This window comes from Perna viridis, chromosome 1 (assembly GCF_037379345.1).
Source record: "Perna viridis isolate PV_CMFRI_1.1 ecotype Kerala chromosome 1, ASM3737934v1, whole genome shotgun sequence".
NCBI lineage: Eukaryota > Metazoa > Mollusca > Bivalvia > Mytilida > Mytilidae > Perna > Perna viridis.
In genome coordinates this window covers 68,760,077-68,771,923 of record NC_142445.1, presented here as the reverse complement: position 1 = coordinate 68,771,923, position 11,847 = coordinate 68,760,077, and the positions used below count along the sequence as shown (strand labels likewise).

Sequence of the window (11,847 nt, the reverse complement as noted above, 5' to 3'; positions counted from 1 at the left end):
TTCTAGTTTCATTGATACGTAAAATAGTAAAATCGAAGTACTCATGTACTGAATCAATTTATATCGATTGTTTGAATTTTTATGCCTAAAAATTCGTCAAATTGCCGAATAGAGATATGATAGAGCAATGAGTTAAATATAAAAGGATAGGAATCTCGCGCACTTTTACATAATACGTTAATGAATATGTTGCGTGGGGGATTAACATGCGAGATTATCCACTGAACGCGCTCTGTCAATGGCGGACGATTTCCACCGCTTCAACATTTCATTACGATAAAACTTAAGTATTCTGATCCCAATGGTTTTATAAAAAAATTAAACTACCCCCCCCCCCCCCGGCTCAAGTTGCCTCCAGACTATTTTAATGTTTTGTTTTGATCAATATCTCGATTCGAGATCTTAATCTCTTATCAAGTTTTCAACCTGGTCCCACCTTCGAGGGCGGTCTTCTCTCCTCATTTAAGAAAACTCCTTCTTCCTAACCCTATTATTCGCCATGGAATTGATCAGAACTGGTTTGAGGGTGTTATACAAGGAGTTATATAGCCGTAGCTTTTCCTGCTTTTCTGATATCAATATTTTTTATATGCCTTTGTTTTTACTCTTGACTGCGCAGCCCCGCCTTCGAGGGCGGTTTCCCTCCTCGTTTAAAATTAAAAATCCTTCTAAAAGACATTGGATGGAAGGCAAAAATCGGATGCCGTCCTTGCGATACCCGACTGGGTAGTCAAGGACGTTAAAAAGCCCCTTTTTAGTAGAAAGAGCCGGAATCGAAATCAAACGGATCTTTACTCAAGCTTGTTGTTAATATTAAACTCTTTGATTAAAATTAATTTACGAATGACATTCAATTTACACATATAGTGATACATAGGACTGTTTCCAGTTCTGGATTAGTTAAATTCCACTGCGCCGGACTCTTCCGTTTTATCGTACATTCGTTGGTCACGTGACAATCCCATTGAATTGTAACTACTTCTTGTTTTTTCCTGTATTGGTCTCGTCTTTTTATTAATGAGTTGACTGAAGTTGCATTGATGGCTTTGTTGGTAGTCTATTCCATGTTTAGACTATTTTAACAGCAAATGAATGTTCCTCATGTTTGTATTTGAAATTTGGTGGAGAATCTATTGGTGTTATGCCTTGTGCTAGCTGATTCTAAAACTAGTGTCTTTCATTAACTTTAGGAATTAGCTAGTTTTGTCTTGCTTATAACTGATGTAAGGCTCACTGACTTGTAAATGCGTGATAATGCTTTATTTCCTTTTTTCTAAAAACTGCGCTTATTGCAGTTGTTTTCCATTCTTTTGGAAGCCTCCCTTCTCCTAGTGATTGTTTGAATGTTAGGCACAGAGGTTTTGTTATCAATTTATACATTTCTTTTTATATAGCAATCTTGGATGTAACTAATCAGGTCCTGGTGATTTGTCTACTTTCAGGATGCTCAGCAACTTGAATATATTTTCCTCATTTATCTGGAGCTCTTCGCTTGGTACTATGTTTAAGTCAAGGTTTGGAATTGTACCATCTAGTTCTGAAATGAAAACACTTGAAAAGTAGTTGGCTAATATGTCTGCCTTTTCATTGTCATTGTTTGTATTTGGGTAATTTGTATTTGCTGGATTTATATGACGGTCGGCGACTCCATCTCTTGCCTTCGATTTTTATTTTACATAATTCTGTATAATATTTTGATTTCTTTCTACTATGACTCTCTCATATTTCTCTCTCAATTTTCTTATTTGGCTTTTGACCTGATTTCTGTTATATTTCCTTCTAATTTCAGGATCTCGACACATGGTTGCCTTTTTTGACAGTCTATTCTTCTCTTTTACCTTCTCTCTTGTTTTCTCATCTATTGGAAAGGCGTTTCTTTTTCGAGTTGTCTATTTTTCTTAGTAGGTATTGGCTTATCTTCTCTTATTTGCAATTTTTTTTTTCATGCAATTCTCATCTATACTGTTTGTGGCAAAAGTAGTTTCCCAATTTATCTCATCGTCCTGCATTCTTGATATTCCACGGTTGTATATCCATCTGCACCATGAAAACTGATTTGTTCAACGTGTCATACTTTTCCTTTACTTTACTTTTTAATGAGCAGCTCGGCAGTTGTTTCTAGAAAAGCAGAGGATGCTTACCCTACCGGTGCACCTGGTCCATGCTCCCAGTTTTTAGTGGAGTCCGAGTTGCTCATTTACCTTTGTTACTTTGTATGTATCATTTTTGGTTATTTTACGTTCTTTGTTGTGTCTGTTTTCCGTGTCTGGTATTTATCCCTGGATTACATTCTTTTGATTTGCGCTAGAATCTTGGTTCCCTTGGTCCATAGCTGCTAACTGAAAAGTTATTTATTTAGTAATAAAATCATCACCCTTCTTCGTTCTTTGCTTCTACAACCAGCGCTCGATTTTCAATACGTATCACAATAATATTGCCAAGTTCGGTATGACTTACACGAGTTTCAAGAATGTATATAGGATTTATTATTATTATTTCAAACGTGTGTTGATGGACCTTCAGAGTTTTGAGCCTCGAAAATTTAACAAAAATCACAATTTAGTTTAATTTTATTTTGTTTCCGATTTGAAAGATTATTTCTTTTCGCTTCGCCTTTTTAACTTCGTTGTGTAGTTTTCATGTACTTGATTTTTGTACAACCTATCATCATATCAAATCCCAAATCGACACCCAATGCTTTTAACATCGGGGCGATTGCCACCGATATTCATACGTACTTAACCAACAGATAAACGTCAGTATTTGTCACACAGAAAATATATCACCCGTCTTCTTGCATGAGGAGGATTTTTACATAGAATAGGTAATTGGAAAAAGGAAGACGTTAGTTTCATGTCTTGAAACATGCGTCACGATGTTCTTAATAGCCTAATAGGTCAATAGGTGGTAAAGCCACATCAAAGATTCAAAAATAGCTTTAAACTACTTGAAGATCTTGTTAACTTTGCCATGAGAGGAATACACTACAAAAATCCTTCAAAATATGCATTTTTTTAAGTTATAGGTCCAAATTATGGAAAATTGGTCTTTTTGGCTGATTTTTATGTCCTATCTTGTAAAAAGTGTAGAAAATTTAGTAAAAATATCAAATATTAAACTTTGAGGGCTATATTTACCTAAATATGGTGGTAATAAGCACTTGAAATCAAGTTTTGTGTAGATTTGAGCAAAAATTAGGTTAGAAATGAGGAAAACTCACTTTCATTACTGCGGTTAAGGCCATATCAGCATTCCCCTATGGCAACATGGAAAATCCATTATTGAGTACTTTTTTTGCTTTAGGTGCCCTTTACTGGTCATGTTTTAATGTGAAAACACTGTATTTATAAATTTAAAGCCAAATATATCACCTTTTGTGAAAATTTAAAGATTTAGGATTTTTGACATGTGATCAAGAAAAAGGGGGAGGCATGTCAGAAATAAATTTTTAAAAATAGACCAATTTCTCAGAAAATGATTACTTTTAAAACTATTTCTTTATTAATATTGTTAAAAAACAAGTTGTGATTGATATTTTTTATTTGAAAAGTCAGAAAAAGTTCTTTGCAAATATTTAATACATTTAAGTATGGTAGAATATTGTCACTTTTTTGCTTGTACAACTTGGTTACCCTATATTTAAAAATCAAATATTTAAAAAAGTGCTTGTCACATTTCACTGAAACTTTGCAAATGCATTCAGTATGTGTGTAGGAAGATACCTGTATAGTTATTTATTTTTTCTAAGACAAAAAGTGACTCTTTAGGTTACAGACCACCAATTCAACCAATGAGCATTTGGAACCTACGCAAAAATAGTCCTACGCAGAAATTACCCCTGTTCCTCATAGTGCTGTGAAAAAAGTTCTCATCTTATTTAAAAAATTTAAACAATTTCTGAAAGGAAAAACATTTCTGTACATTTTATAGGTGCATTTTGCTTCTTGTGATGTGAAGCCTAATCTCCATAATGATTTTTAAATATACCCCTGTCTTGTGAAAACACTGGGATTTCCCATGCTATTTATAGACCCTTCACTTCCGGTGACCAGTACTGCACTGCAAGTCTGCTAACCCCACATGCCATTCTGAGGATTGTGAGCTGACATATGTAGAATCATGCTGATATATAGTCCTCTGCAGGTTAAAGTTAAGGTAAAGTCCAGAGAAGCCATTGAATATTGTGAAATTAGCATAGAAGCCTATGGAAAGTGGAATTAGTGGTTTTTAGCCTATAGCAAAGATCGAGATGCCTACTTCACACGCAAGACGTATCAGAGTAATGGCATGATAAACTTTTAAAATATTATACGATCTGGCTTCACCTGTATTGTCTGATTCAATATGTAATCAAAATCATTCGTACAATTTTAGATACAGCAACTTATTAAAGATACCACATGTTAAAACAACAAAATATGGGAAGCAATCATTCAGGTAAGCTGAATTCTCTGCCCGAAAACTTTAGACAGTGCTCGAATTTCAATCAGTTCAGAGCCATGATTTCAAGCTGGGAGGGAAAATGTTCTGGGTTGTGGCGACTGTTAATCTATGCCTCCTGGAGCAGAGACCCCGAAACCATATTTTTGTTAATTTTTTTTATTTTTGTTTTGTTTCTGCCTGTTTTGCTTTTAGTTCCTTGCTTGCATTGCTCCTCTTAAAATTCTATTTATGTCTGTATACTGTATGTGTCTGTCTTATAATAACTGTTTGTCTTATTGCTTTTTTAATGTATTTTACATGTATGCATGCACTGTATAGCTATCTGTGTGCCTTATGTCGGTTATAAAAGCTCTTAAGAGCTTATGTTGTATTTTTGTAATGAACTTGTCGACTTAAAATAAGGCTTATTTGATTTTATTTGACTTGAGAAAAAAGCAGCCAGCATTCAAATCTCGAAAGAGATTTACTGAGCAGTCATAATTTCTGCAAAAAGTGGCATTTTGATACATTATCTGAAAATAAAATGTCTGGAAACTCGTATTCACACAGTCTCAAGAAATACACGTGCAAAGTGCATTCGGGACAACTACGAGATTAACTTGGACTCATAAATAAAATTAGCTAATATGAGCAACTACTTATAATGTAACCAGGAAAACTTGGCTCATTAGTAATAGCCGTTCATATGAGCCAAAAGTTTAATCCTGTTACCGTCGCCATCATTTTTATGGAATACTTTTTTTCATGTTTCTGTAGTTCAGGCGCAATTTAAGAATGTTCTAAATAAGTTGAAATGTTGTCTATGGTTTTCAGCTCTGTCACTTAGATATGTTTGATTTCATTCTGTCAAAAATCGTAAAGTGCGTCAATTTGTGTTAAGCTTAAGCAGTAAATGCTGGCATTTTGTTTGGTATTTAAATCATATAAAGTACCCATGAATGATAAGTTTCAAGAAGTCAGCATTTACTTCATGAGATTTTATTTTTTCTGTTATAATTGCTGTGAAGCTATGTACTGAATGACGGTTTTCTCTGTCAGTGAGGTTTTGTTTAAAATTGAGGTATTCTGGGAACTAAAGATTTTATTTTTAATAATAGAGGCCGGACATTTTCTTTTTGATTTATTACTGATTGTCAGTTCAGTATGCATATATATATGTGCCTATCACTAAAATTGTGGTATATAAACAAATCTTGCCTGTGAATTATTCCTGTAATTTGGTATGAACTTGAGTCAGCCTCCAGACACCTTGAAAAGGATTGGTGCCAGCCCGTGTACCTCAGAAAAAGCGGGTGCTAGGACATTATTTGCCATTTTTATGCATGAAAATGATAATTTTTCCATAAAATGGGGTGCCAACAGCCATACCCTAGGATCCACCACTGATCTCAGTGTACTTTCCCTATAATATGGTATGAAATTGGGTCAGTCTCTGTGAACTTTCCCTGTAATTTGGTACGAGTTTGGATCAGTCTCAGTGAACTTTCCTTGTAATTTGGTATGAACTTGGGTCAGTCTGTGAACTTTCCCTGCAATTTCGTATGAATTTGGGTGAGTCTCAGTGAAATTTCCGTGTAATTTGGTATGAACTTGGGTCAGACTTAGTGTAAACTATTAATCTTTAGAGTGATTGCTATAAGACTGTAACTTTCTCTAGCTTTATTGATTGCTATAAGTTTATGATTTTCTATATCATAATTTACAGAAGGCAGGAATGTGATCATTTCTTCTATAATGTTTAAAATGAGGATTGACTAGTTACAATAAAAAAGAAGAATAAAGTTCAACAATATTTTATTTTTCAAATGAAATTATGAACACTTGACTCTCTGTAGAGAACAAGACCTATAATGACATTTAGTCACAACTTTTCTCAATTTGGCAAAAAAACGAGTGTTTACAATAGCATTACATGCTGGAATACTGATAATATAGAGATTAAATAACAGAAGTTCCATGCTTGAACAAATTTAACTTCCTTTTAAAGCCATCAATCAAATTAAGTACTGATTAAATAATTTTTTTTTCTCTAAATAGAACCTTGAAAAAATTATTATGCACCTTTAAAACTGCATTATCATACTGTAAATAGAAAAAGTATTAAAACATTATTACAAAATACCTAATAAATCTTAGGCATGATTCGCAATTTTTCCTAAAGAATTTTTTGTATTAAAATTTAAATTATTCAAAGCAGGAAGTAGAATTTGGTCAAACATGGAAATTAACAATAACTAACTTCTCTTTGAGACATTTTAAAGTTTTCTTAGTAATTATTGGAAAGAAAAATCTATTTCAGTAAAAAACTTGACAATACCCCTTTAAATGACAGAAAACATATACAACCTTTCAGGGTTCAGTAATCACTTTTCTGTTTCTAAGATTATCACTGAATAATAAAAATCTAAATTCCTCTGTTTTCCAAATTAATTAATATTTTGTTTTCAGACAAAAAAAAAATGCAGAACTAAATATATTTTTCTGTCATTTGTAACAAAACAAGATATAAAAATAAGAAAGAATAAATAAATCAGAAAAAATAACACAAATGATTTAACTATATAGCACCTTTGGTGTGGTGAAAACATTGGGTTTTCATTTTGATTATAATCCACACAACATTTACAATGATTGTTACAACACAATTATTTGATTATTTACAACATACTGAAAGCCCTGTCTTATGTCTATGGTTCTTACAAAAATAATAACAAATGCATATAACAAAAATGAATAAAAATACAGTTGAAACCCTGACAGTTAGTTTTAGCTGTTATACAGTAACTTAGAAATAAAGGTGGGATCAAACCTAGACAACACTGTCACAGCCTGGTTACCAGTACAGAGTTGTTTTTCTTTAGGCATCAAACCTAGAAAGAAAACAACACTGTCACAGCCTGGTTACCAGTACAGAGTTGGCTTTCTTTAGGCATCAAACCTAGAAAGAAAACAACACTGCCACAGCCTGGTTACCAGTACAGAGTTGTCTTTCTTTAGGCATCAAACCTAGAAAGAAAACAACACTGTCACAGCCTGGTTACCAGTACAGAGTTGGCTTTCTTTAGGTATCAAACCTAGGAATTTTAATAGATAAGCCACTAATCATTGAAAAAAAAAAGAGACAAATTCTGGACTTTTGAGCAGAGGTATCTTGTTGTTAGGATTTTAAACCTTCACTTAAAACTAAGTTGTCTCCTCTTGATCGTATAAAGATAACATGCATTTATCAAGCAGGATCTATATGTACAGAATAGATACCAGAATTTATACCATGTTTCACAAATACTGTATAGGTACTTGTAATAGTAATTAGTTCATTGTTAAAGTTTTCCCTGGTTTTGAAACGAGTACAGAATAACTTTAAACAAATAGTTCTGTATATGTTGATTCTTGAGCTTCACTGAATTATCACAGATATGCAGAGTTCACTACAACTAATTTAACAAGATTTGACACACAAATTATGCCCATCTGAACCAATCACTGTATAATTGGCTTTCAGCAGGTACAACCAATCATATTTCAGCTTATACAAATCTTTCTGTTCATACTACCAATCATATTTCATCTTATATGAATCTGAAAGGAATGATTGTGTCCAAATTTTGAAGGTTGGTGTTAAGCATTGGAAACACAATGGAAATTCTATTAATAAGTTGATCTCAAATCAATTACCACTCCTAACTAAATAATCCATGCAGTGTCATATTAAAATTAATTACCTAGTAAAAATATATTTGTTATAAATACATGTTTAACAGACTCATTATAAAAAAAAAATATGACAAAATAAAAAAGGAAAGAAAAAAAACCAAATTTAAACTTTATAGTACCAAATGTTAATAAGTTTTCAGATTTTTCTCTTGATAATTCTTCAGATATATGTTGTGGTAGACATCATATTCTTGCATGGTTTATTTTGACTTGCAGTGCACTTGTCCATACTGGCACATTTATATCACATTCACACACTGACTAAATATTTGCACCGGTTTAAGCCATTATCAGCTATGATAAGGCTCTGCACCAACAGTCACTCCATGGCCACTGCGACCACAGGTCATGTTAGTTACTTCTGTCCACTCATTTTTATCTGGGTCATAAGATTCTACTGTTGACAAGAAGTCATTTCCATCATAGCCACCTGAAAAAAAAAAACAGACATGTGTCAAGTACATATTTCATATTTATTCATGTAAATTAAAAAAAAAACCTCATGTCTATCAAAAGACATCTGTTGAAAAAAAAATACCATATCAGTTTCTAAGGCTGTAGTTTTAATTACACTATAAACTATATGAAGGGCACTTCCATTTTAATCTCTTTCCAGTATAAGATTTCAGTATGAATCCTAACACTCTGAGAACAAGTATTATAGCAGACAGGTGGCTTCTCAAAACAGCAAAAAAATGCAACATACTAAGGTTTATCAAAAGTCACAGTTAAGAGCCTTAGTAAATGATGTACCAGTATTCTTCAAAGTTTTGTACAGTACAAAACTAGTAATTACTGGTAACATATAAGAATTCAAAATGTTTCCTTCTTTTAAATGGAAATATTCATCATCACATAAAACCCCTTGTGCTTTATAGATCTGTATGTACAAATATTAGTCATTTATTTATAGCACCTGTTTTTCTTTCACACATATATCATCTGTTATCACATCTACAGAAAGTTGGTTTGTCATCTATCAGTCTCAGAGCAGTTATTTACTTCCATGTCTATAGCTTTATTGTTTTGTTTAAGATGATATAATTTTTTTATTAATAAATTTATTTGAAAAATGTGATTTACTGAGTGACTTTTGCCAGAGTTGTCCACTCTGTCATATCAGAAGGTTGGGGATGGGGCTTCAAGATAAATTGATCAGGAATATTTTGCTGACATATATGTATATATACAAGTAACGAAAAAAAAACAATGAGTTGTTGGCATTTTGTTGTCCTACATGTATGAGGTTTAAGATAAAAGTACTGACCGTCATATAGGAATCAGCTATCATCACTTCAGAATCAGGTCTTAAGCATATTCTTAATTCATCATTTATAATTAATTCACGGAAGAAACTGGTCTGTGTTATATAAACTAGTCACGACACATTTTTGTGGCTTTATAAACATTGCTTTTTTACATTCTTTTGTGTGTAAAATCTTGTCTTTAGGACAGGATTGTAGGCAATGCCATGCAAGATTATTTGAAACATTTCTTGAGATTAATACATCTTCATTACATTTACAAACTCTATTTATACAGGGTGTTGTCTCCATCAACAAGAGGTGATTTTTTTACTATTTCCTTTTTTAGAAACTGTTTACCATCAGATTACATGTAAACGAGAACTAGATATACTGATAAGGGTTTAATATTTACATGTCAGGACTGAATATTATGCAATGGGAACATGATAAAGCTATCTTACCTAAAACATACAGCTTGCCACTCAGGACACATACACTCAAAGCACTTCTGGGGCTACGCATGGGTGCTACAAACTCCCAGGTTTTAGTACAGGTATTGTAACGTTCCACTGACTTGAGTTGACAATTGCTGTCATAGCCACCTACAGCATAAATGTGGTTGTCCATACCTACAACTCCTGAAAATAATCAAAAAAATATAATCAGCTTTGTGAAAATATTTTACGATATTGAAATTCTAGCAGTTTATAAAAAAAAATAAAAAATTAGTCATTTCTGCTTAGTTTTATCTAAAAAATTTTAATGATCACTACCTTATGCTAGTTTGTTGGATATTAAAAGAGATAATTAGAATCAACACATCATTTGTATGTATATGGAAAATGGGGTTTTGGATTTAAAACAATAGAAAAGGTGTACAGAATTTTAGACAGTGGGATGTCCCCAGAATATGTAGGGATTAAATAAGATGTAAACATGTGGTATTAAAACAAAGGAATAAAGGCTGAGATTAACCTTGCTTCACAGTGTGTTTAACAATGTACTTTTTACTTATGTTTGAAGCACAACTTGTGTTTTTAATATTTATTTTTTTTATATAGCAATTAAAAAAAATATTGATACTTGCTGTTAATGTTGACTTAAATAACCTCAAATATGTCACAAAGTTTCTGAAAGGAATAAGCATACTGAAATGTTCTTATTTCAATTGTTGAAAGTTCACTCTTAGAAACAATGCCTTCTTGCCACAAAATTCAGTAAGATGAATAGCTAGACCCTACCTGCACCACTTCTAGCCGTGTTCATTGGAGCGATAGGGGACCAAGCATTGATTTCAGGATCATAACATTCTGCTGACTGTAACCGATTGCTCCCATCATAACCACCAACAGCATATAATAACCGGTTTAAAGCAGCCACACCAACACCAATTCGTTTCGTTCTCATAGGTGCTACATTCATCCATTTATCACTGTCAGGATCATATCTGCAGAAAACATCAATAAATGGTATCAGTGTGATCTGTTGAATGTATATTCAGATGGTATTTTAGCTTGTTTCTCTTGGTCATATGTGTATATACCGTATAGTGGCTAGTTTTTGTGGCTTGATAATTTTGGTGCATTTTAGGGGTCTGCCTAAAAACGCCTCAATAAATTCCCATAAAATTAATACTCATGGCTTAAATACTTGTGCACCACTTATCATCCCTCAAAATTACAAAACATCACAATTTTTCATATACCTTTTTTCTTCAAACTGCTAAATTTGACACCAAAATAACTTGTCATATGGTAAATCCCAGTTTTTTGTCCTATAGACATGACAAACTTGCACATTACAAGCGACTACAAAGTACAGTTAAACAAGATTGATTATCATTTTCAAAAATAAAAAAAAAAAGCCCAAGAATTTTGAAACATCTCTGATGTTACAAGAAAAAATAAAGACTTCTAATTCAGTATAAAAATGTTAACTTGTAAAGTGAAAGCTAAAGGAATTTAATTCATCAAGTGAAATGTTTAGTACATCTGAACCTGTCTCAAAAGTTGTATACCAATATCTTACATGTACATCCCATACTAAAAACAAGGCTTCACTAAGCATATACATATTTCTAATTAATCTCTTTAAATATGACCTTTTAATACCCCCAGTTAGACCCTTATGATTTTAAATAGTTTAGCCAACAATGACAATTCAATATTAACAATAGAAATCTTTAGCTGTCCAATATTTGATTACATTGGCAAGTACCATTACACAATAAACATAGTAAAATGTTTAATATCCAAAATTTGTCGAATCACAGTTGATCAATGATAAGTTACATTGACCTTACAGAACAAATACAGATATGGTGAGAGACAATAGCAACTATGAACTAACATGAAAAATGATTAATTTGATAAAAGTACTAAATATAAATTAAAAAGAAGACTAAAGTTTTATATATAGAAATAATGATTACTGTTAATGATAC

At 32.5% G+C, this 11,847-nt stretch overlaps 1 protein-coding gene across 5 annotated transcripts in view; it reads right to left on the bottom strand.

Annotated features, from left to right (window-relative positions):
• Positions 1–6,220: 6,220 nt before the first annotated feature.
• Positions 6,221–11,847, bottom strand: part of LOC148630130 (kelch-like ECH-associated protein 1) — a 32,201-nt gene continuing 26,574 nt past the window's right edge. For all 5 annotated transcript variants that reach the window (XM_088561395.1, XM_088561413.1, XM_088561421.1 and 2 more), the window contains exons 3-5: positions 10,646–10,851; positions 9,866–10,042; positions 6,221–8,587 (exon numbers count right to left, since the gene is read on the bottom strand). In XM_088561395.1, coding sequence (XP_088417521.1) covers positions 8,448–8,587; positions 9,866–10,042; positions 10,646–10,851 — 523 coding nt within the window. In that variant the 3' untranslated portion in view covers positions 6,221–8,447. The remainder of the gene's footprint in view (positions 8,588–9,865; positions 10,043–10,645; positions 10,852–11,847) is intronic.